We start from the raw sequence: 22,884 nt of genomic DNA on the forward strand, positions 1-22,884 counted from the left end.
TTTGGTAAAGATGTTCAGCACTTCAGTCACAGACCAGTGGAGATGCATAGCTGAGCACTTCAGCTTTTAACTTGCTCTGCTGCTCAGCTAAACATGAAGAGAGCTTTTTGCTTGTTTTGAAGTCATGTCTGGAGTTATTTTTGACCCATTTATAATACATTTCAGTAGCCTGAAGCTCCTAAAGCTACTAGAACAGGAGCTGGATATTTCCTGCATAACTTTAACGTGGAGTTTTATGTTAATTACCTCCACAGTTTTGACCCACCTGGCAAAGTTTATGCTGGAATGTCCTGTGAAGTAGTGGTAACATTTAAGCCAATGGTAAGTGCTGAGTTACACAGTGGTGAGAATCCTGGCATAGTCCACTAGTCTGGTTAAAAACATCCTTAGTCTTATCCCTTAGCTGTTAACAGGGTAACAAACTGTATTTGTAGAGAAGGTGCTGCTGTATGTGGACACCTGTGTGCGTGCTCAAGCTGTTACGCTGCAGCACAGCATGTTCTGAGCACAGGCTGTAGAGAAATGCCTGCACTGAGCACACTTGGAGTATGTTTTGTAACTTGCTGCCCAGGAAAGATTTCTATCGCTTAGCTGAAGCTAGCCAAGCACTGTTTTAAAGCAGAACTGTGGTATCTGTAGAGACACATTTCAGTGTGCCTCCAAGAATAGGTGCAGACTGCACAGATGAAATCTTTGCAAATGACTCATTTGGGATGTCACTGTTGTTTTCCAGACAAATGAATCTCTGGAAGGAGAGGTGATGTTTATGGCACAGACAGGTCCTTTCTCTGTTCCACTGAAATGCACAGCCAAGAGATGCCTTGTAAGTGACTTTGTTCAGTCCGTACAGCAACAGTCACAGAAGATGGAGCTGGTGTGAACATTATTGAAAATATTTGGCAAGAAGTATTTTTTTCTCCTTTCCTTTTTAAACTGAGAGCCTCTTGCCAGAAAGTGATTAATGCCTGAGCTTCCCAGATTACAGTGAGAGTGACACAAAATTATTCTAATGGATTCACTTAACCACAGGCTGTAACTTGAGCTTCAGAGTGGACTTAACTGAAGTAGGGAGTTGAAATGCTCTCACATCTATGTTGCACACTTAAGTCTGAGTACCTGTACAGGGCTCATGGTTTTCAGTTCAAAGACCTTGGAAATGAGACTGCACAATGCAGCAGGATGCCAGCATGTAAATCTTTGATCACAGGAGGAGTTTTCTTAACCTAAAAAATTCACACCATCAGGAACTCCTGTTGTTAATGCCCTAAAAGTAGGAAGAGTTCAGCTGTAAGCAGGATGCTAGCAAGCAGCCAAGTCATCTTTGTGATGAGTGGCCTTGAATTACAAACATTTAGTTATGTACCCAGCTACAGAGTCACTCCAAATTCTATATAAAGTGATGTGCTACTTTTTGAATGGGTTCTAAACCAGGATAGCTCAAAGAACCAAGGCAGGATGTGTTACAAACAGATACTCAGCCACTCTCTCTGTTAAACAGTGCTTGGTTCTCAGCCTGGTACTAGCAGAACCACCTTTCTGTAACTCATGAGCGATGCTAAACTGAGTGATACTGTGTAGGTATTGCCTACTTCCAGAGTAACTACCTGCACACTTCAGCAAGCTGCTTCTACAAGCAGAGTTTAACCATTTTCTTCTTCACTGGCATGGAGTGGAATGGAATGGAGAGACTCAGTTCAAGCAGATGTTGTTTTAGTGAGCTGTCTCCTGCAAAGAGGCAGAAGGATGCCCACAGTTCATGTTATTACTTGATGCTGCCTTTGAAATGATAATAAGAACTTTCAAGTCTTGCTTTTGAAAAGGTGGATGCTAATTTCATTGACATTACTGACTATCTGGGGCAATAGTAATTAATGGTTTATCTTCTTACAGCTGGCACTAGATAAAGAGTTCATTGACTTTGGCAGCCATGAGGTGGGAGAGAGAATTTCACAGACCATCAAACTGACAAACAGCGGAGCTTTGGGAACAAGATTCAGAGTTCAGATGGCAGCAGGTGACAGCAGTCCATGCAAAGCAACAGCAAAACCTCCTGGAGCAATGGTAGGTTCAAAAACATGTCCCTGAATGAAGAGAAACATTCTGCTTTGCAAAGTCTGTTGGAGTCCTGCAGAATCATACAACAGCTCTAGTTGGAAGGGACTTGGGCAGATCAGTTTGTGCAATAACACTGGCTGTATCCATGGTTTTCCTTCTGTATTCTGTCTTTTGTAGGTGTATAATAAACAGAAGTCTAGTTTTAGCAGACTTAGTTTTGACATAGAACTGCCTGTGTTTCCACTAGAAAAATGTTAGTTCTGTTAATTGGGAAATAACTGACACCATATTCTATCACTTCCATTCTGTTATTTACCTCTTTTTGGGCAGCCAGCAAAAATTAAATCTGCTCATTGATAAAGTTGTAGTAGAATGTGCAGTTTTTAGAAGTGCAACACATTTCTCCATTTCTGACGTGGAGCAGTTGCAAGAAAACATAAGTCTGATTTGCAGCTCTGTGATAAAATTGGAGCTGGATGAGCAGTCACAGCAGAAAATGTTTTTTTCCTATGTTATTTGATAGGTTCCTCCACATGTCTCTGAAAACAAAGTCAGCAGTACTCCTGTGACACCTGTGGTTGAAAAGGAACAAATCTCTCCTGACCATAGTGAAGAAGCGACCTGCTGTGTAGCCCAGGTGGAGCAGCAGACTGGGACAAGCCTGAACAGCAGTTCCATGGGTGAGGTTTAAGCAAATTGGCAGGGCAGTTTCCAGGCTAAGCTTTATCCTTTTGTAGAGTTCCCTGTCATGAACTGTGGCATTCAGCTTGCAGAGTTGCTTAGTAAATTAAGTAGTTCATCATTGTAGTAGTAATGTTACATTTCTTTTGTATGCTGCCTCACAAAACATGACTAAAAATAATGTCCTGACACCATTATATCAAAGGCAGCAGAGAGTCTCACTTCTCATTAGTGATCAACAATTCAGACTCAGAAGAATACAGAAACCAACTGGCTCACAGAAACTGCAGAATTGTTATCATTCTTGTCTCAGCAACTGAATATCCACTGCCCAGAATAGAAATCCACATGACAGGTTTATTTTTACAGTCTGTAATTCTAGGAACAAGGAAGCAGAAAGCTGAACCTCCTCAGACATTTTCCATCTCATTCTTGATGTTTACTATAAGCTTCATAAGGTCCAGTCTGTAGAAGAAAGACTTCCTTCATTTCTTCATTATCTGTCTTAATTATTACTTCTGTGTGTTTGCTTTTCCATCCAGAACAACTTGGTCAAGATGTGTTATGTTCCAGATCAGCTGAAGACACAGACAGTGCACAGAACTCAGTGGCACTTTCTCCTGAAGACACACCAATGGAAATCATTCTTGGAAAGGTAATAAATATCCTGAGAAGCTGACAAGGTTTTTGTTGGACTAAGCCTACAGCAAATACGTTGTTTTGGCTCTGGTGGGAACTTCAGAAGCATGGGATCATTTTCAAGCCCACTGGACTTCACTGTAGCACAGTCAGTTCTTTAAAGGAAATTACATGCCATCTGCTCTTCTTTTTGATCTCTGAAGACTTCTTTGAGCTGACTTTTTCTTTGACAGACTTTATTTCTGCTGTGCATTCTGCAGTTATAGGAAGTTTAGTGATGACACAAAGGATGGAGCAGGAAGAATGTCTGGGGAACATCAAACTTGAGCCATATTAAACAGCCTGAGTACCAGAATCCAGATCCTGGTTTGTACTGGTGTTTGTGGCTTCTGCCTCTGCATACAAAGAGCAGGTGGACTTGGTGCTGCCATCAACAAAGCAAATCTTTGGGTGGTGGCACAAGATGTCTTCTCCATGGTTTAGTTACATAGTCACCAGTATATGATGGAAACTCTTTGGTGTAAAGCACATCCTCCAGCTTCATACAGAGCCTTGCAGTAAAAGGAGACTGAAGAATGCTCTGACCGTGCCTGGCTGTGAAGCCAAGTGTCATGCCAAGTTTTTTCCCCACAACAAACCTCCTATGGAGCTAGCAGGACTGATACTTTTTCTCCCCTTGCATAGTGTATTCAGTTTAGTTACAGACTATGTGTAGCAGAGTGTTTGTATAGTATGAGTACAGACTGCTTTGTTATTTCAGTCCAATTTATAACCACCTAATGTAACAGTCTTTTTTGTTAAAAGCATGTCACTTCTTGTTCAGGTTACTGAAGGTGAAATTGGAGCCTTCAGCTCAGTCAAGCTTCCCATCATCTTTGCCCCAGCTCTCCCTGGGGACGTGCGGGCAGACTTTGTGATCATCTTTGACAACTCAGACTGCAAACCAGTGAGTGAGTTTGTGTAAGACTTGCTTCAAAACGCTGTTGAGTTTAAAATCCTCCTACTTCTGCTTTTCCCAGGAGCTAAAAGAGCTCAGAATCTTGTTAGAAGCAGGGGAAGGAGGCAGAGGACAGCTATGTTGATGAGCAGTATGAAAGAGAACGGTGAGGTGCCACATGATGATGTATGGTGTGCTTTGATGGAAGTAACTTTGTAAATCTGGTGCAGCATGGGTATTAACTTTGAGTCTCTTTCATTTCTATGCTAATAATCCTGATGTTCCTGTTTTAACACCCATCATATTGGAAAATATGTCCTGGAAACAAATACCAAAGTGTTCTCCTGTGTTCCCAACCCATGGAGTTTATTTTCTTTCTAATATATCAGAATTGGAATTATTTAGCATGCAGTAGTGGAACTGATGTGTGAAAGCTGGAAGAGGTGGCAACTTTAGTTATCACTTCAGCATATTTTGACTCTACACTTTATTGGAAGCCAAATTCTGCCTGGGAACAGTTCACAGAAGCTTGCCAAAAAAAAAAAGACAAGAAAAAGAAAAGCTTCCAAGAAGCTCAGGGGACTGCTCTTGGCTCCTGGAGCAGTCTGCAGATGGAGCAGTCTGCAAAAGGAGCTGCAGGTGCCTGCTGAAGGCTCCTGTAGGTGCCCACTCCTCCAGGATGGTTTTGTCCAGGTTGGGGCTGTGTGATCACGGATGTCAGCCTCAGGGTCATTCCAGGAGGCACAGCACTGTGCTGCCACTGCTGTGTTTCTTTGCTGGCTAAAGTAGTTTAAGTCTCTGAGGCTTTTAATTCTGGCACCCTCACTTCTGCTGGGTGCTCTTCAAATATTTCCTCTCAGTACCATGGGCAGCAGGCTATTCCTTCACGTGCTCTGCCAAAGAATCCAAACCAGAGCAGAGTCCTTTTTTCAACTAGGGCACCATAACACCCAGGGTTAATTTTGTCAAATTATTTCCTAGCTTTGGCTACTTAAAGAATTTGTTGCAGTATGAATAATAAAATCTTTTCCTCAGCTGCACTTGATAGCAAACAGTTTTGCTCTGTCCAGATCAGGAGTTTCAGAGCAACAGAAATAATGAGATTGCTGATTGATGTGTTCCCAGCTGTACTTCAGTGCTGTTGGAGTTTCTCTGGACATGCCAGTTTGGGTGCCCAGTCCCAGTGTAGACCTGAAGATCTGTAGGTATGACCAACTTTATGAGGACTGCGTCATCATCCGGAGCAGGTGAGCTCCCCTTTCATGTCAGCTGCCTTCTGTAGCTAAACTATGAGACCTCAAGTCTCTGGGTGATATCTTCAGGTTCCACTGTGCCAGACCCAACTTGTCTTGATAAGAAGCTGAAGAATGGTTTGGTTTTTCCCTTGGCATTGCAGGAGGAGATCCTGATTACAACAAGCACCCTGAGTTCCACGCTGCTGTGGAAATTGGGCTGGGCTGCCCTGCTGTCCCAGATCTCCAAGACCAGCTGTAGCCATGAATTCTCTCTGTTAGTGCATGTCATTTGGGTATAATTGGTGCAGCCACGAGATTTTAGGAAAGAATTGTTACTTCTCACCTATTTTACCTTTAATTAAAGTCCATAGAAGACTTGTCATCTGGAAGCCAGCCTCATGGCAACTGTTCTTCACTGAGGTCAATCGCCAGATTTTCTAGCCTCACACTTTGATGCTGGATGATAAATCACCTTGGTTTGGCATTACATAAAATGAGAAGGGTACTAAGTGTCCTAACCCCTGCAGACCTCAGGTACTGCAGTGACAGACAACTTGTGTGCACCTGAGTAGTGCCCAAATAGCAGTTTGGAGGGTAACAAACACAGAGGGCTTCTGCAGCCCAAGTCAGGAATGTCTAAAGACTGTTCTGTTTGCTCTGTGATACTAAAGATCATGTCAGCTCCTTGGCTCCCAGAGATCTCCATACTCTTAGGCAGTGGTTAGATGAACTTCTCATTGTCTTCAAGTGCTGAGTGTCTTCCCTCTACCCAATGCAGCCACTACTGAATGCTTATTTTAACGATTTGCATTCCTTAGATGCTATTTAAATAGGATTGGGGTGGGTTTGTGGGAGGGTGGGGGAGAGATTGGTTCTGTAGAAGGCATCCATTCTAAACCTCTTACCAGAATTACAGGCTGCAGAGATTCTTCACAGTTGGAAAGAAATGAGTAAAGCTGTTATCTCAGAAATTCAGCTTACAGATATGACAGGCACAAATTGTTATGTAAGTGATTTTACTTGGTCTAGATAACCCAGGGATAAAACTTTAAAGTATAGAAACAGAATAACTCGCCTAATGAAAACTTAAGGTTTCAAGGGGATCCCAAAGATGGTAGCTGTCAGATTGCTTAGGACAAACCTTCTGAACTGAGATAAAAATGCTGCTGACTCTTTGCCAAACTTCACTACGTTAAGAGCACTTAATGTGTAGTTTACTTTCCTTAGTACCCTGGCAAATCAAGTCTTTGTTTTGTCACCCAAGTCTCCTTAGATAGGAAGAGATAGCTTTGCTGTACACTCATTAGAGCTGCAATTCAAAGTAGTTCAGGTGCAGGAACAGACAGAATTAAACTGCTGTAAACAGCTATAGATTTCTGTCAGTCAGGAGAAATTCCTTACATTAGTAAGTAGCTGGTTGTCAATTGCAGTAGTGAAAAACTGGGGAAGGGTAATGATGCCAAGGTCTGTGCTCTGGAACCGTGCACAGACGAAGGACACAGAGCCAAGGACAATTATCAGGCTAGCAAGGAAGCATCCAAACTGCTGTCAGCACACAACCAAAGATAAATGTTTGTTACAACAGCTTTGTGTGAATTGTGTGTCAGCTTAAGAGCTACCACAGAGCTGTCTGAGCTACTGCTGGTGGCACTCACTGAAGAAGACCGAAGGTGAGATTACCACAGCCCATCTGAAAAGGCTGCTTGATGCCTCCGCTACTGAGAGCTAAAGTTCAGACTCAGTAGGTGTGAAATCTTATTAGCATACCTCGTAGAACAGATTCTGTAATGTAATGTTAATTAGATACTTAAATACTCCTGCTCTTCAGGAATAGCCTTGCAAATTTCTGCTCTAGTCACACTTAGAGGGAAAAAAACAGCCAAAGCTGAAACTCTGGTCAAGAGAATTCTCTAGATCTGAGGAAGATGCCGTGTTAGAACAGCCTGTCACTCACCACCACTCCATGCCAACACCTGCCAGAAGCAGAGCAGAAAGAACCTGTATCTTACCTGTATCTTACTGCTGCTGCACTCTGACATCCTGCCTGCAGCATAAGGAGAAGATCAAGTTGTGAAGTTAAACAGCTCTGGCACTTGAGTGCCCCAGCAAGCTCTGTAAGATTGCAGAATGTTCATACTGGTTTTGTTCTGGGTTTTCTTTTGTTGTTGTGTGTTGATAGGTATTTTTTTTCCTGACCACATAAATACAGTAATCAGGAAGCACAAATAAGCAGCAGGGAGGGTGACAGTGTCTCATGAGAATCCTGCCCAGTATAAATCAGTTTGTAAAGTAATTTCTTTGGCAGGTTATAATCTGCAGTGATTTAATGAAGTGGTGTGTAGTTCTCTTAGATTGTCAACAGCCAGAAATCATCCCGGGCTGCCGGTGCCACATGCTGGAGCTGTTGATTTAGAGCAGACCATCTGGACTGACAGCTTGTAAACCAGTCCAAGAGAAGGAAAATGACAAGCTGAAATATTTGTAAATTGCTGGGCAATTTTGCACTTGGGCATGAAATTCCAGAGCAGGGAATGGTCTGTGGCCATCACCGCATCACAACGTGGCCCGAACTCAGTAAACAGAGAGGTGTTCCCTCGCTTCCAATATGCCATTCCTAGGGCAAACATCACACACTTTAGAGAGAGACTGCCAGTCCCAGCAGAATGGCACAGTCCCACACTATGACATCTAGCCCTGCTGCTAGAGAAGTGACAAGAGATTTGTCAATTCACATCCATGTAAAACGTCACCATGGCTTTGGGAAGCGAAAACAGAAGCAGCAGAGCTCTCAGTGCATTCCCTCAATCCTGCCCAGGCTTTTTCCTGCCTGTAGAAGCTTAATTTTTGCTACAAAGGTTGATGGTTTAGGTGTGTTGTGCTCTTTCAGGGTCATTCTTTTAAGTCTTCCAACCTCAGGTGTTTGTTAGACATTTAGCAGCATCTTGGTATCCTCAGCCCCATGTAGGGTCACTGGTCTGCGTTTTTCTGTTTCTCAGGCAGAATAGCAGGTGTTTGTTTGTTGCATCCCACTCACCACTGATTGTTATGTAACCTAGATCCAGCAATACAAGATAACTGCTCCTCTTCCATCCTGAGTGGCTTCTCTGCTGCAGCTAGGAGCAGTCAGGGGTGTCAAACATGATATGAGTCATTTCTTGATTCACGTTGGGCAGGAGAGGAGCAAAAGTCAGCTGATATTTCCCAATAATTTGGCTTTGCCTTCCCCCTGACCTGTCTTGTCACTGTGCTGCACTTCAATAATTCTTATCCAGTAAGTTCTGTCTATGGCTTGAAATACAGCTGGGTTTACTTCCAGCACTTCCAAAAGCTTGTTTTCTTTGCTTGAGAATGCAAGTGTGTGCTTTTGGTGTAGCACTTTTACAGGCCTCTCATTTCCAAATGAGGCTTGGAATTGTTATAATGCTGATGCAGAGGACACCACCAACTCCATGTTGCTCAGGTGTGCTTTTGGTGTAGCACTTTTACAGGCCTCTCATTTCCAAATGAGGCTTGGAATTGTTATAATGCTGATGCAGGGAGGACACCACCAACTCCATGTCGCTCAGGTGGCAGTAGGGGTGGCCTCAAAGCCTCCTAAGCATGTCTGATCTGTTTGCAGGGCAAAATCCATGCTGCATTTGAAGTTTGAAGTGTGCAAAGAATTGAGAAAGCACATGGAGCTGCACCCCAAAACAGGCTACATTCAAGCTCAGTCATCCTTCACTGTGCAGCTGAAGTTCCTGCCCAGGTAACTTCACCAGATGAGTCTTTAAGACAGTATCTGTCAGTGGTAAGCCTCAGCAGGTGAAAGTGTTTTCTCTGTTCATGCTGTAGCAGGCTAGAGTCATACTGCTGCTGTCAGTGCAGTCCTAGACTGCCCCCCACTCTCCCCCTTAAAAGTTGCCAGATGCTCCAGGAGGAAATTAACTTGGATCAGATACTTGTGAGGAAATGCTTTTCCTGTGGTGACAGCAGCAGGGTGACAATTCTAGCAGTTGCATTCCTGGTAGGATGCTCCCATTTCTGTGGAGAAGCTCTGCTTATCCAAGAGGGAGCTTATCTAGGCAGGTGGCTACTTCATGGATCACTGGTCAAATAATTTCTGGACAAGAGCTCCTGTGCTTGCTAGCAGAGGTAAAAATGCTTGGCCTGCCCATTCATCCTTCCCCCACCCATCTCTCTTTTCCTCCAAAGTATGAATGTCTTGATCTTTAATTTAGTGTGATGCTTCTTATAACATCTTCTGCCTTGCTAAAAGCCTTACCCCAGCAAGGTTCTCTTTTCCATTTCATCATACATCTGCATCTACAAACACAACTCTGATAGGAAGCAAAGAATTCTAGTTCTTAAAAACTTCAATTCAAGCTCTTGTTGACCACTGTTAGTTGTATTTATCTTATGGTTGCCACCCTAAAAAAGATTAATACAAGTATTAATGAAATTATATAGACTCTAATTCTGGTACAGCCAAAGAGTTCAGCAGCTTTTGCATTGACTGCTGCTGCAAACCTGCTCTTCTCTTCATAGGTTATCTGCATTATAGGTTAGAACTTGGGTTAGAGGTTGGATAGGTCCTAGCCTAGGTTCCTAGGTTATCTAGTTCCTTGACTGGTGTGCTCAGCCTCTCTGGATTCTGTCTCTAATCACTGATTGCAGAATTGTCACCAGGTTAACATACTAGGAACTAAAAGATTTTCCAGATTTTTTTCCAACATCTCAAATCCTATCAGATTACAACAGCAGTAACCATTATGATGACATTTGTCAGTTCCTAACCTTCAACTGCTGTAAATCACTCTTACAGTTAGTGGATAGAAGCACAGCTTGGATTTAGGACTTAATCTCCCTTTGAAAAATGGGGAAGCTCCAGAAAAGAGATTTGATGAGATTAAGGCATTTCGGATACACCAAGTAGGTATCTGGCTGTTTGAGTTTAGAGATCAGATGCAAAGACCTGACCCAGAGGGGAAGTGTGTGTGTGTGCCAGAGGAAGATGAGCTTGCTACAAGCTGCTGTGAAGTCCTGAGCTAGTGACACATTTCTGTAGATGCAGCCTGGCTGACTCAGTTTTGATAAGCTGTACCATGGCAGAGCTGTGTGCAGTGTCACACAGAAGTGGAAAGGAGCACTCCTTCAGCAGAGAAGTGGCTGAGGGCTTGGGAAGTCCTGAGCATTCTGTGCATGCTGAAAGGCTTGCTCAGGTGCAACAAGGCTTGTGACTTTCTGGGTGTTTGAAGCAGACATCTGGTTACTGGCTGGCAAATTCTCTAATGTGCTGACTTGCAGATTCCCAGGTACCAGCCCTTTTAGTTCTTCTGCACTGAGAACTAATCCTGCAGATGCTGGCAAGCTGTATCTTCTTTATAATTGCTTTTAAATGTGAAGGTGTCATTTGCAGAGACTTTGGTAGCTTTTCCCTAAGGCATCACAGCTAATTTGGAGCCCTTGGCTGTGTCCAGGCAGTTAACAATTATTGTTTCCCCTTTGGATTACTTTTTAATAGATTAATTTCTTCTGCTATTCAAATAGTCCTGTGACAAAGTGAAAGCTGCTATTTTATTCCTACCTTGTCTTGAACCCTAGTTCCTATCTTTAAACAAGTTCACAGTACCTTTGAAGATCACCTGCTAAAGTCAGACTTGCAAAATTACAGCCCCCAAGATTACAGATCTCCATGGTGACCGAGTGGGGACTGCATGCATTAACTATTCCTTAACAGTGGAGGAGAAATGTTCACGTAATTCCAGTAGTAGTAGGAGGAGCATTGGTACTGTGGAGACCTAAGAACAGGAAGCCATTCACTCTGATGCTGTAAGGCACTATAAATAGAGAAGCAGAGCTAAAAATGCTGGAGCTTTTGTCTTGGCTTGAAGCTCTGAAATTAGGCTTATGATAGCAAGATGGTTCAGCTACACAAGAGCCACATGTTTCTCACAAATGACTATCTGGTGTCTGCAGGTTTGCTGCTTTTTTTGTCTTAAACCAGGACAATTTTATGTCTCACTGCTGTGTGATCTGTTTGGTTCTGCCTCAGACTGCTTGGTAATGAACTAAGTCTGATGTTGGAAGGAAACACTGCCTGGGTTGGTTATGTGCTGTGGTTGCAGCAAAGATGCAGAAGGTTCATAGTCTGAAGGCATTTTTTCAGTATTTCAGTGTATGATTGGGTGGCATTTTAAAAAGGATGAATGAATGCAGACCTCTGGGAATGACTTCCTTAAACTTCTGCGTGTCTGAAGTCCTGCCCTGAACAATACAACTTTTAAAGCTGAAGTAATAATTTTGTTTGGGTTTCTTTTGTTCGTTGTTCAGAAATACATCCCTCAGAAGTTTCTTGTCCCCCTAAACTAGAAAACAGCCAAAATGATTCTGAAACAGAGTGTACTCTTTGATCTCTAGGCACTCTCTTTCTGAAGATGCAGGGAGCTATTTTAATGAAGACACAGGAGTTCTGGAAGTTCCAGTGACAATACTGCTGGTGGACAAGGTTAGAGCTCTGTCTTCTGCTGGCCCTCAGACTGAAAAGAGCTGTCATTTATTTTAGTGAATGTTGACTTAATGGTTCCTAATCTCAGCTCTTTACCTAGTAGAAGTGCTGTGATACCAGCACAAGGTGCTTAGTGATAACACAGACTGTTTACAGTAAGTTAGATCCTTTTTGCTCATCCATATTTAAATGTGTTATTATCAAACAGCAACTTTTTTTGTGCACTTATCTTTTTTGGATTTCATTTAACTACTGTCCTTGCAGAAGTGACAGATGAAGGTTTTTGTCCTGTGCTCTTGAATTTGTTGCAGGCAAAAAAAGTGAATTTTACTGTCCATGCAATTGTTACCACTTCTGATTTGGAAATCAGCCCAGCACAGATCAGTTTTGGGTACTGCACAATCTATGAGGCCGTGCAGGCAAACATCAGGCTAACAAACAAATCCCTCTTGCCACAAGAGTTTGGCTTCGTGGGACTTCCAGAGGTATGAAGTTGTCCCTCACACACCTCTTCAGCTATTTAATTATTAAGGAAATGATCAGTCCTCTGCTTGGTTGTGTAAACTACTTCTTATTATACTCAAAGCATTTTCTGAGCAGTATAAACATCTTGGAGGAAGTTTTACTCTTCTCACCTCCATGCCATGGTTAGACTAACTTTATGCTGTTGGAATACCTGGGGTTTACACCCACAATACCTGCTGTACTTCCATTTCAGGCTCCAAGGTTGCTTACACTACTAAATAAAGTAGGCTCAGAGGTGTTGCCTTGGCCCTGAGGCTGGGGGATATCACACAACTTGCATCCAAACACTTTGTAAAGCAGGATTCATAGAATGGTTTAGACTGGAAGAGACCTTCAGGATCATCCAACTCCAAGTTCCTGCCATGGATAGGGATGCCTCCCACTGGCCCAGGTTGCTCAAGGCCTCATCCAAGCTGGCCTTAAACACTTTCAGGAAGGGAACATCTTCAGTCTCCCTGGGCAACCTATGCCAGTGTCTCCCCACCCTCACTGTACAGAATTTCTTCCTAATTTCCAGTCTAAGTCTCCCCTCCTCAAGCTTCAATTCATTCCCTCTTGTCCTAGCACTACAAGCCCTTGTAAAAAAATCCCTTCCCAGCTCTCCTGTAGCCCCCTTCAGGTACTAAAAAACTGCTTTAAGGTCTCCCTGGAGCCTTCTCTTCTCCAGGCTGAACAGCTCTCTCAGCCTGCCCCATAGGGGAGATGCTCTCCAACCCTCTCACCATCTGGTCATGTCCAGGGTGCTTACAGTGAATCATCCCCTGAACCATGCCTAGGTATTTTTTGACTGGCTGTAAATTGACATGGAAGCTGAATTAATCACAGGAGCTGCCAGTTTCATGTGGGCTAGGCCTGCTGAATTATTTTTTGGGATGAAAAGTTAGTGTTCAGCTTCATAACAGCAGGATGATGGCAGTGTGAAATGGTTTGGCACATTGGAATCAGAGCTAGAGGAATCTGACATTAATTAGGCATTCTCCCTTTCTCTGCTGTTTCAGGGATTAAAATGAAGGAGTTAGCTAAAAGAAATGGGTCTCTTCAGCTTGTTAAAGCCTTTACTTCACAGCATGTGCTTCATGATTAGCTTAAAATACGATGGGGAGACATTCTTTTCTCATCATCAACTCAAAGACAAACCAATATGCATTTGTAGCTATTAAACTTGTCACGGTGGTATCTGTGCATCATTCAGGAATTGGCTCCTCAAACACAATCGAGGGAGAACTGCTGAGACTTTCATCCCATTTCATTCAGTTCAGTGTAAGTAAACATCCCTAGAGAAAGGTGATTTCCCAGCTTCTTACCATCTATGGTAAGAGATTCTGCTGAGGTCAGAGTTACTGGATTTAAAGCCTTTCAAGTTAGTTTGAGATTAGAAATCTGCACATCAGTCAGACACTAGTCACCCAGTCAGCTGAAAGCTTTTCACTGGAACATTTCTGCTCTCCTGCTAATAACAAAATTTTCTTACCTTGCCAGTAATGCTTTATCTTAATTTATTGGTAATTTACCTAGTCATTCCTGCCATTTTCAAGTTTGTAGAAGTTCAGCCCAATGATGGATTTGGAGTTCTTCTTCCCCGTGAAAGCCTGACACTGGACATCATCTTTAAAGCCAACAAGGCAAAGGAGTACAGCTTTGGACTCACCTGCAGATCAGAGTTCAATAGGTATGGTAAGAAACTGCTTGCATAGCAGGTGGTCTAGAACTAGATCACTCTGGATTTCCACTGCTGATCTAGATCACAAGTGAAATCCCTGCCTATTTGGAAGAGCTAAAGCTAGGATCAAAACACAAGGCAGGCAGGTGTTCTCCAGCTGAGACGAGTTGCTCAGTGCCTGCTCATCCTTCATTTCCGTGTCTGTCTTTACTGAGGTGACTTTTCCTATCCCACCTGAAAGTTATCTTTGTCACATATCCAAGCTGCAGGTTTGCCCCAGGCTGCTGTAACCTTCAATGTTCCACTGGCTTCTTCAGCAGAATCACTGAAGGATTTGTTCATACATGAAGCTAATCCTGCTAAAATCACGATAGGCTAAACTTTGATTTGACTGGATATGTTTCCAGAAGTTCACAGAAGAATTATTCAAGCAGGGGCTCTAGCCAATTGTGCATTAAAAATAGATAGTATTATTGTTCATCTTTAGGCAAAATTCCCATTGCAAGCTTGAAATTCTGCTTAAATAGGGACTACAGGATTAGTTCCCTATTTTCCGGGCTGATTAAGAGACTATTTTATGCTGAGACAATTTATCCTGTGTTTATTTTTAGACAATTCAAGCTGTCATGCAAAGCAGTTGGAGTCCACCCACCTCTTGAATTGTCTCATTCCTTGGTTCAGTTTGCTGCAACAGCTTTAAATGATGTGTCTACAGCAACACTCCATGTGATCAATTCCCATCAGAGTGGCAAACACTTGACTCGTGCTGGCCCAAGGAGTAGCGATGGGGAAGCTGCCCCTGCTGGACCTGCTTCCTTTGAGTTCTGTGTGCCAGAAGACTGCCCAGTGAGCATTACACCTTCTGTTGGAACTGTGTTGCCTGGGAAGGTAAAGCTCTGCCAGATCTTTTGCTAATCTACGCTCCCCAAAACCTTGTTGCTTGTAAATGAAACTCCAAATGTAAATCCTAATTCAAGTAGCTGGACTAGTTTGTAGTGTTTGAAATAATGCTTTACATCAGACATGAAGCACTGACCACCACATCTGGGAGCTTCATGGGAGCTTTCCCCTGTGTTGTCCTTATGATTTATTTGAAGACTGTTTAAATATCCAAAATATCACTCATGTAGAACCAGCCCACAGTAACACAGGGGCCTTCCAAAAAAGCCACAGGTGACCTTCTCCTTAGGATCATCTTACTCAGTACTTGTTAATTTTTCACTGTAGTGTGTATGTTCCTATTGAGCTCTGTCGGTGTAACACATGTAGGAGGGCTGAATTTTGTCTGTCATTCTTGCATGTGCTCTCACACTCCCAGAAAAGCTCCATTCAAGTGTCCTTCAGACCAACACTGTCAGATCAGCTAATCAGAGAAGAGGCAGTTCGGAGGCTTCACGGAGCAGCTGCGACCAGGGCAGAAATACAAGTAAGGAATGCTAAGAACTGGCACGTGCTGCTGGTCTCTTCCTTCACATATTTGTTTCTCTGGGTGGTATTTTTATCATAAAATTGCTTGCATATTAATGAAGCCCAAACTCAGAACCCAGTGCCTATAGAGGACACGAATACGACTGTGCTGTTGCCTTTAATGTGTCAGTTTTCATTGAGCAGTACTTTTATTTCAGTGGTGACCATTCCAAAGGTATTCCTAGAGGATTTTCTTACAAATGCTACCTGCAAGTACTCCTAAATCCCAAGGGTTTACACATCTTGTGGATTTACAGCATGCATGGGCTCTGTATGCCCTGCTGGGGGGTTGTTAATTCATGGAAGCACCTACAGTTGTTTTTAATTGCAATCAGTGGATGCAATTCCCATGAGGAGAGGTTTTGATATGTTGGCTCTAATAGGGGAACCCTTTTTTTAGGATGGGATGAAATACTTCACCTTAATTCTGCATTGTTAGAAAGGTATGAAATAATAACTGTGCCTGTGTGTTACCGAAGTCCTGCTGCTGTTACCTTGTTGCACGCACTCTGTTGCCTCTCAGGTTCAGTGTCCTCAGGCCAGGGACTGAGCATTTGTGAACTGATGTCTTGATAGGACCAGCAGTGATCACCCTCAGTGTGTAATGTCTTTCTGTATGTATCTGCAGAAAAAGAAGGAAGAGGGAAAGAAATTAAGCATTTCCATCTCCAGACAGCAGTCATCCCAACAGCTCCTAAAGGCTGGAGGCAGTAAACACCTAACTTCTCTGTGTAGTTCTGAACAACTACAATCTGAAGAGTTAACACCAGAGTAAGTCAGCAAAAGTCTCTTGTGCTCCACAGACAACGTTCTGAGTGGTTTCATCCATCTGCTAAGCCATATAGGTAGACAAGAAAGCAAACTGTAGAGAAGAAATAGCTGGAGCTATGTTGCAAAGGCTGTTTCCAAAATTAGCCCTGCTTTTAAGCCACACAGCTGTACCCTCTCATGATAGGCAAAGAATCCCTTTATGCATCAGAGGGATTGAAGACTTCAAAGAATCTCTCAGAGCTTGAGATGGGGAAATTTGGCTGAGCCAACAAGCATATTATTTGAAAGGGCAACTAGAAAGCTGAACTCAGTTACCAAAAGAAACTACTACTAGACCTTCTCTGAAGAGGCCTGACAGGGCTGGGTAGATTCAGCCCTGATGGAAGTAGTCTGATGGGCCATACCATGGTTTTAGGTTAATGTTATAGCTCTGAGGACTTACACAGTCCATCATATTAGTCATGGTCATCTTCAGTCCTGGGAGTGTAAGGATGCTGTAATATGTAAGTAGTCCTCTTACAATAGGTGTCCTTCAGTAAGAATCAACACCAATAGCAGAAACTGGGAAATCTGGTACTTGAGGTCCCTTCTTCAGTATAAATTCAACTCTTTAGAGCCACACTTCTGCCTAACCTGAGCAATTGAGAACTGTGTGGCAGTAAAGACATAGTTCAACAGCAGGCATGTGGCTGCATGGGGTGTTGGCTATTTCTGACTAAAATGCAATCCAATAATTACCATTTTTCAGTACTTTCAGTACAGGTCATGAAAACAGAATTGATGTTTGAAACATCCCGTTATAAATTGCTGCTTGGCATAGGGCATTACAGAAATGGGTGTTTATAACTCATAGAGATGATGTGGAAGAACTGGGAGCCACTGGAACACTTCATGTATTCAGCATAAGGAAATGCTGCTGGGGATGTGTAACCTGTTGTCTGGGCTGGTTGTCTGTGTCCTTTGGGTGAGAGAAGCACCAAATGCTGGGTCCACTGCTGTGCCTCAGTCACTTCATTTTCCTGTTGTGCTCGGTTCTGAACGTCTGACTAAGAAACAGTGAACACAAAGAGCTCAGGAAACATCTGATCTGTTTGCTTGCTCTCTTGCTAAGATGGTTCTTACTCCTGGATTTTCTAGCTCTGATGCGTACATGACAGCCCAGGCTCTCCTGATGAGGGATTTCCGTGGGAGGTTTGAGAAGTACATCATACCATGCTTTGTGGCAAGTGGATGTATTGATGAAAAGAAAGGCTCTGAAAAGCTACACTGCAGGTACTTGGAATCAGATATCTACAGCCCATGGTGGTTCAGAAATGTGAGGGGGAGATGGGCAGGGTCACTTTTTCATGTAGGGAAGAAATTTGTTTTCTGGGCTTAATTACTTCTTATGTCAGTGTTAGAAACTCATACTTGCAAACCACTACTTGGGGAAGAATCAGATGTGGGAAAAAGGAGCCAAAAGAATAAAATATGGTAAATTCTAAGCTAGATGTAGTTCATCTTTCTGCTTAGGCACACAGAGAATAGTCAGCCAGCCAGAAGGAGGCAGTGTTTGTAACGCTGCTCTAATGGTGTCCTGTGATATGTGTAAAAACAGATTTCTGATAACAAGTTTTATTTCTGCATGATCCAAGAGCAAATATCCTCTCACTGTCTCTTTAGCCCTCACAACACTTTGTACTTGGAGTTGCACTGCCCAGCTGTAGCACCATCTGTTGTGGTCACTTCAGAGAGCAGGAAGAACACCATTGATTTTGGGGATGTTGCAGTAGGTATGAAAGCTGAATTCAAGTTTTGACTTTCTTCTCTCTGAAGTTAATTTCTTCTGAGCATGATTTTGCATTTTCTTTTACAAGTCAGTACAGAAATTGGCCCTTTAATTGGTCCTCAGGTGGAAAACTGGGAGCCTGTCTGGCCAGCTCTGGCATGTACAAAAGCACACTTGACCCCAAACCACAGAATCAGAAGCTTCACAGTGACTGTCCAATATAGGAAGTATTTTGTTGAGCTTTGACCAGTGCAGGAGCCATAGAAACAAGATGAAGGTTTGGCCCAGGTAGAAGCACAAACAAGAAGGAGGAATGGTGCTGTGTGGGTGAGCAACATCACTTTCTGATCTGTTTTGATTCCTGTCAGGCCACATCACGATGAAGGAAATTCCAATAGCCAATATCTCCCTGGAGAGTCTGGAAGTATCCTTGTTTGGAACACACCCATTAACCTGCCTTTAGCTTGGGCTTCATTTGGGTGGGAGTCTGTAGGAGCAACTGTTTGACACTAAAGGTAGGAGGTGGAAGATTTCAGACTTAATCCATAACTTTCAAAGTCAGGCAGGAAGTGATGTGAAGAATGTACTGGATGAGGCACAGGGACATCTTGGGAAGCTAATTCCATTCCACCCTTTTAACTGGAAAGAGACAAACCTGAGAAGCAGTTAAGCACTTTGGGAAGAGTATAAGGGACTGATGACAAAAAGAAATTCTTGACAGTGGAGGGTGGTGAGACACTGGAACAGGTTTCCCAGGGATGTAATGAATTCTCTCTCCCTGGAGGTGTTCAAGACCAGTTTGGATGAGATCTTGAGCAACCTGGTCTAGTGGAAGGTGTCCCTGCCCATGGCAGGGGTATTGGAACCAGATGATCCTTAAAGTCCCTTCCAACCCAAACCATTCTAATTCTGTGTCCCAGGTTTTAGGGTGTTAATGTTCATTGTCAGATTTTGTCTGGAATGGGAGTTACATGGAGGTTGTATTAACTAGAAAAAGATTTTGCAGCTATTGAAATTTTATGGGGTAGAAAATAAAACTGGATTAGTTGTTTTGTCTAAGTTACTGATCTCAGAATAAGCTTCTAGATGGTTAATTCATACTTCTTTGTTCCAAACAATTCTTTCTCTCCAACCTTTGTTCATGTATGTTTTGTTCCTTGAGTTGCACTGTTTTAGCTCAGATTCTCAGTTCTGAATCCAAATGGCCCCTTCCTCGTGGTCAGACCAGTTGGAATGCTTGAGCCAGGGGAAAATAAACCTCTTGTCATCTCTTTCCATCCAGATGAGAGCAAACAGGTAAGAGACACAACAGTAGTGGGGCAAAAGAGGAGAGGCAGGCTGTGTAAAATACACTGTTGCCCAGGATGAAGCTGTGTAAGAGTGAGAAACTGTTTCCTGTGCATAGTCCTCCCAGCATTTGTGTCTTTGTGCACTACACACAGAAGCTCTGTAGCTGTGGCCCATGTGTAGGAGGAGGGCAGTTGAGGGGAGGGGTGAGGGGTGGTTTTCTCTGGCAAACCAGGCTAACAGACACCCTCCTGGCAGTTCTTTGACACACTGGACATCCAGACAGCAAAAAACAATCTGACCCTCAAGATCACTGGTCATGGGGTGATGCCATCAACTGTTTGCTCTGTGGAGGGAGTCCTCAATCTGGGATATGTCCTAGCTGGACAGAAGGTGACTTCCACATTCAAGGTAAATGCCTCTATGCTGAACTGGAAAGCACTCCAGCAGGTTTTGTCAGGGGGAGGAAGAGTACAGTAGCTCCTATGGAGTGGCAAGCTGGGTGAAAGAACATGGCTTCAAAAGCAGGTGAGGCAGGATCATTTGGTGCTGTTTCAGTCAAAAGGTGACAGAGCTGTGCAGGGAGGATCATCTGTGCCACTTCTGTCCTGCCTGCAGCCTGCACAAAAGCAGAGAGATCCAGTACCTGCTGTAGAAGGATGTGAAGTCAGAAATGGCTTTGCTTTCACCAGTGCTAGAAGTACCTCCCCTCTTCTTCTGTTATTGCTGTCACAGCTGAGGTTGCTCTGTGTCCACATAAGCAGAGACAGGGGTACCTGGGGAAATGCAGAAGTGGTCCTGCAAAGAGCACAGAAGGTGCAATTTAGGGAAGCTGAACTAATTCACTTACTCCTGTCCTGCAAGTTCTCACAGACTCAGCATCAGGCCAGCTTTTACCACTGTTTTTCTCCTCCTAGATTTTCTGTCAATAACCAAACTCTGTAACTGCAAAGCTCTTAAAAGGGGCCTGGTCCCTGTTGTAGGGGCCAGGGATTGACATGGCACATTATGGATGGCAATAATATGTGCTTTCAGTGGCACCTTGGTACACAGTAGTGCAGCAATGCAGCAAAAAAACAATCAACCAGATGACAAACTACAGACCCTGCTGGCTTGAGAATCCATTTCTTTAATGAAAATGCTGTTGGTGTGAATTCCTGTTGCCAGATCCAGAACACTTCCACACTGAGCCTGTGGTACTCCATGCGGCTCGATTCACTTTCACCAACGAGGGACAGAGATCGGCAGAAGCTCCCAAACTTTCTTACCTCCTCTTTGCAAAGAACAGAGACTGTTGGTAACGTTCATTTTCCTTTCTCTCTTTTGTTAAAGGCTCACAAGTCTAAAGCAGCATTCCTTTGCCCTGTTGAATCGACACAACTGTCAAACCCTGGAGCATGACAGCACTGAAATGAAAGACATTGTTTTGTTTCCCCAGTAGGAGCTGGACTAATTCATTCAGTATGGGGAGCTGTACATTTATACAGCTTGAGCAAATAGCTGCAAATAAGGAGATACTAATGTTTGAATCTAAATAAACCCACACAGTAACTGCCTTTTAAAGATGATGCCCAGGGGTGTTCATCTCTGTAAAAACATGCTGGAACATGGGAAGGGTTTGGTGATGGTGCTTCAGTTCCACTTGAGATAAATTCATGAAACTGGGAGATGGATTACTCTGGGATTTCTGACACCCTGTGTTCATACAAAACCATCTGTCAGGTCTTTATTGCTGGTCCAACACAAGTTAAATAGGTTTAGAGTAGCTGAATATATGCAGATCTGTCCTCTTTCTTATTTGTATCCTTGTTTTTATTTACCAGGCACACAGAACTATAATGGCCTAAGTGTGTTCAGCATCTCTCCAACAGAAGGAGAACTTGCTGCTGGGAAGAGTCAGGACTTTGTTGTCACTTTCAGTCCTGATCATGAAAGTCTGTACTACTCTGACCGACTCAAGATTGTGCTCTTTGGCAAGGTGAGACCATGAAGATACCTGGATTGTGAAACTCTAAATATGGCTTACAATGATGTTTGTCAGCATGGGGCTTAGCAGGAGTTTCAGGTAATGTTATCTAGTGGACAGCCTTTGTAGGCAGAACTATCATGGTTATTAGATGAACTGATGTCGGTAGGAGATGGCAGGCCTGGAGCTGAACGACTTCTTTCAGGTTTTAAATACTCAGCTATTAGTTCATACCAATCATGACATGGGATTCAGTCCTGTTTTCTGCCCAGCTGCCTGCCCTGCCTATCTGGGAGGTGATGGGAGCTAGGGTGCTGCCACACCCCTGAGCAGAGCCCCAAGTGGGTGTTCTCTGCAAGGAGCCTTTGATGGCAGGGGAGGGTGGAGTGACACCTGCACAGCACAAACTGCAGGTGCACTGAGCACCAGGAAGCTGCTTCTGCAGTTGCTCAGCATGAGGAAGGAGAATTCCATCTGCAGAGCAGCAGTGGAGCTGAGACAGAGCCCAGGTCAGGATGTACAGGCTGGCAGCACAGCGGGTGGCTCTGTGCCCCGTTCCAACAGCCTGACCAAAAGTTAATGAAGAGTGCCAGCTAATGCCCGTCAGCAGGCACTGCAGGCAGAGCAGTGCCAGCTAATGCCCGTCAGCAGGCACTGCAGGCAGAGCAACCAAGCGTTGGCCTCTCCCTGCAAGGTTTGTATCTCCAGATTCTTTCTGGAATTGCAGGTCAGAGTGCAGGTGGGATAAGCTGAAGGCAAAAGGAGACTGGTCCTAGCTCACAAACTTTAGCCAGCTTTGGAGGCAAATCGGGTTTGCCTCTTGTAGTGGCTTCGGTGTAAACATCTTGTCCAGTCCCCTGCTGAGGCACATTACCCAGGAATGAAAGGTTGTTTAAAAGAGAAGCACCTAAGCAGACAAGATAGGGGCAGATGCAGGATTCCTGCATTGAAGTACAGGGCAAATGGTGTAATAATTTATAAGTAGCTGCTGCTGTTGTGTCAGTTCCATCAGTGCTTAAGCCATAACCTACTTTGGAAGTATTCTTGTCTCACATAGAAAGTGGCCCACGAGATCCAGCTAAAGGGTGCAGCAAGAGATCATCCAATGTTTGTGGAAGGGGGAGTTCCTCTGGATGTGCCTGTGGAGTCCTTGGCTGTAATATCTCCTGTGTTGCTGCGGGAAGCACCAAAAGGAGGTAATGTGCTGCCTCACAAGACACTGAGTGGTGAGGTGTGAGAGGGTTCTTCATCTTCTAAAGCAAAGTAGATTCAAGAGAACTTCTCCAGAACCAGGACAATTAAGCATTATGGCATAGCCTGTATTCATAACACACAAAATGCAAGAAACTTTCTCTTGGGGAAAGATTTTTATCTTCATTTTAATATCGTTATATCCTAATGAAGAT

General features: G+C 43.6%; 1 protein-coding gene and 1 long non-coding RNA gene across 6 annotated transcripts in view; one reads left to right on the plus strand and one right to left on the minus strand.

Annotated features, from left to right (window-relative positions):
* CFAP74 (cilia and flagella associated protein 74) overlaps window positions 1–22,884 on the plus strand; it is a 41,284-nt gene that overhangs the window by 15,477 nt on the left and 2,923 nt on the right. For 4 of the 5 annotated variants that reach the window (XM_064171918.1, XM_064171919.1, XM_064171920.1 and 1 more), the window contains 22 exons: window positions 255–321; window positions 734–823; window positions 1,891–2,061; window positions 2,579–2,735; window positions 3,279–3,391; window positions 4,199–4,321; window positions 5,438–5,559; window positions 9,167–9,295; window positions 11,947–12,034; window positions 12,346–12,519; window positions 14,095–14,228; window positions 14,831–15,107; window positions 15,538–15,645; window positions 16,315–16,457; window positions 17,595–17,729; window positions 18,120–18,229; window positions 18,594–18,649; window positions 19,402–19,521; window positions 19,771–19,923; window positions 20,680–20,809; window positions 21,336–21,490; window positions 22,536–22,674. In XM_064171918.1, coding sequence (XP_064027988.1) covers window positions 255–321; window positions 734–823; window positions 1,891–2,061; window positions 2,579–2,735; window positions 3,279–3,391; window positions 4,199–4,321; window positions 5,438–5,559; window positions 9,167–9,295; window positions 11,947–12,034; window positions 12,346–12,519; window positions 14,095–14,228; window positions 14,831–15,107; window positions 15,538–15,645; window positions 16,315–16,457; window positions 17,595–17,729; window positions 18,120–18,229; window positions 18,594–18,649; window positions 19,402–19,521; window positions 19,771–19,923; window positions 20,680–20,809; window positions 21,336–21,490; window positions 22,536–22,674 — 2,894 coding nt within the window. The remainder of the gene's footprint in view (window positions 1–254; window positions 322–733; window positions 824–1,890; window positions 2,062–2,578; window positions 2,736–3,278; window positions 3,392–4,198; window positions 4,322–5,437; window positions 5,560–9,166; window positions 9,296–11,946; window positions 12,035–12,345; window positions 12,520–14,094; window positions 14,229–14,830; window positions 15,108–15,537; window positions 15,646–16,314; window positions 16,458–17,594; window positions 17,730–18,119; window positions 18,230–18,593; window positions 18,650–19,401; window positions 19,522–19,770; window positions 19,924–20,679; window positions 20,810–21,335; window positions 21,491–22,535; window positions 22,675–22,884) is intronic. The other variant, XM_064171921.1, reaches the window with a different exon arrangement.
* Window positions 15,817–22,884, minus strand: part of LOC135190508 (uncharacterized) — a 39,498-nt gene continuing 32,430 nt past the window's right edge. Inside the window, exon 3 of the long non-coding RNA XR_010308549.1 lies at window positions 15,817–16,308. This is a non-coding gene — a long non-coding RNA (uncharacterized LOC135190508). The remainder of the gene's footprint in view (window positions 16,309–22,884) is intronic.

This window comes from Pogoniulus pusillus, chromosome 36 (genome assembly GCF_015220805.1).
Source record: "Pogoniulus pusillus isolate bPogPus1 chromosome 36, bPogPus1.pri, whole genome shotgun sequence".
NCBI classification, from domain to species: domain Eukaryota; kingdom Metazoa; phylum Chordata; class Aves; order Piciformes; family Lybiidae; genus Pogoniulus; species Pogoniulus pusillus.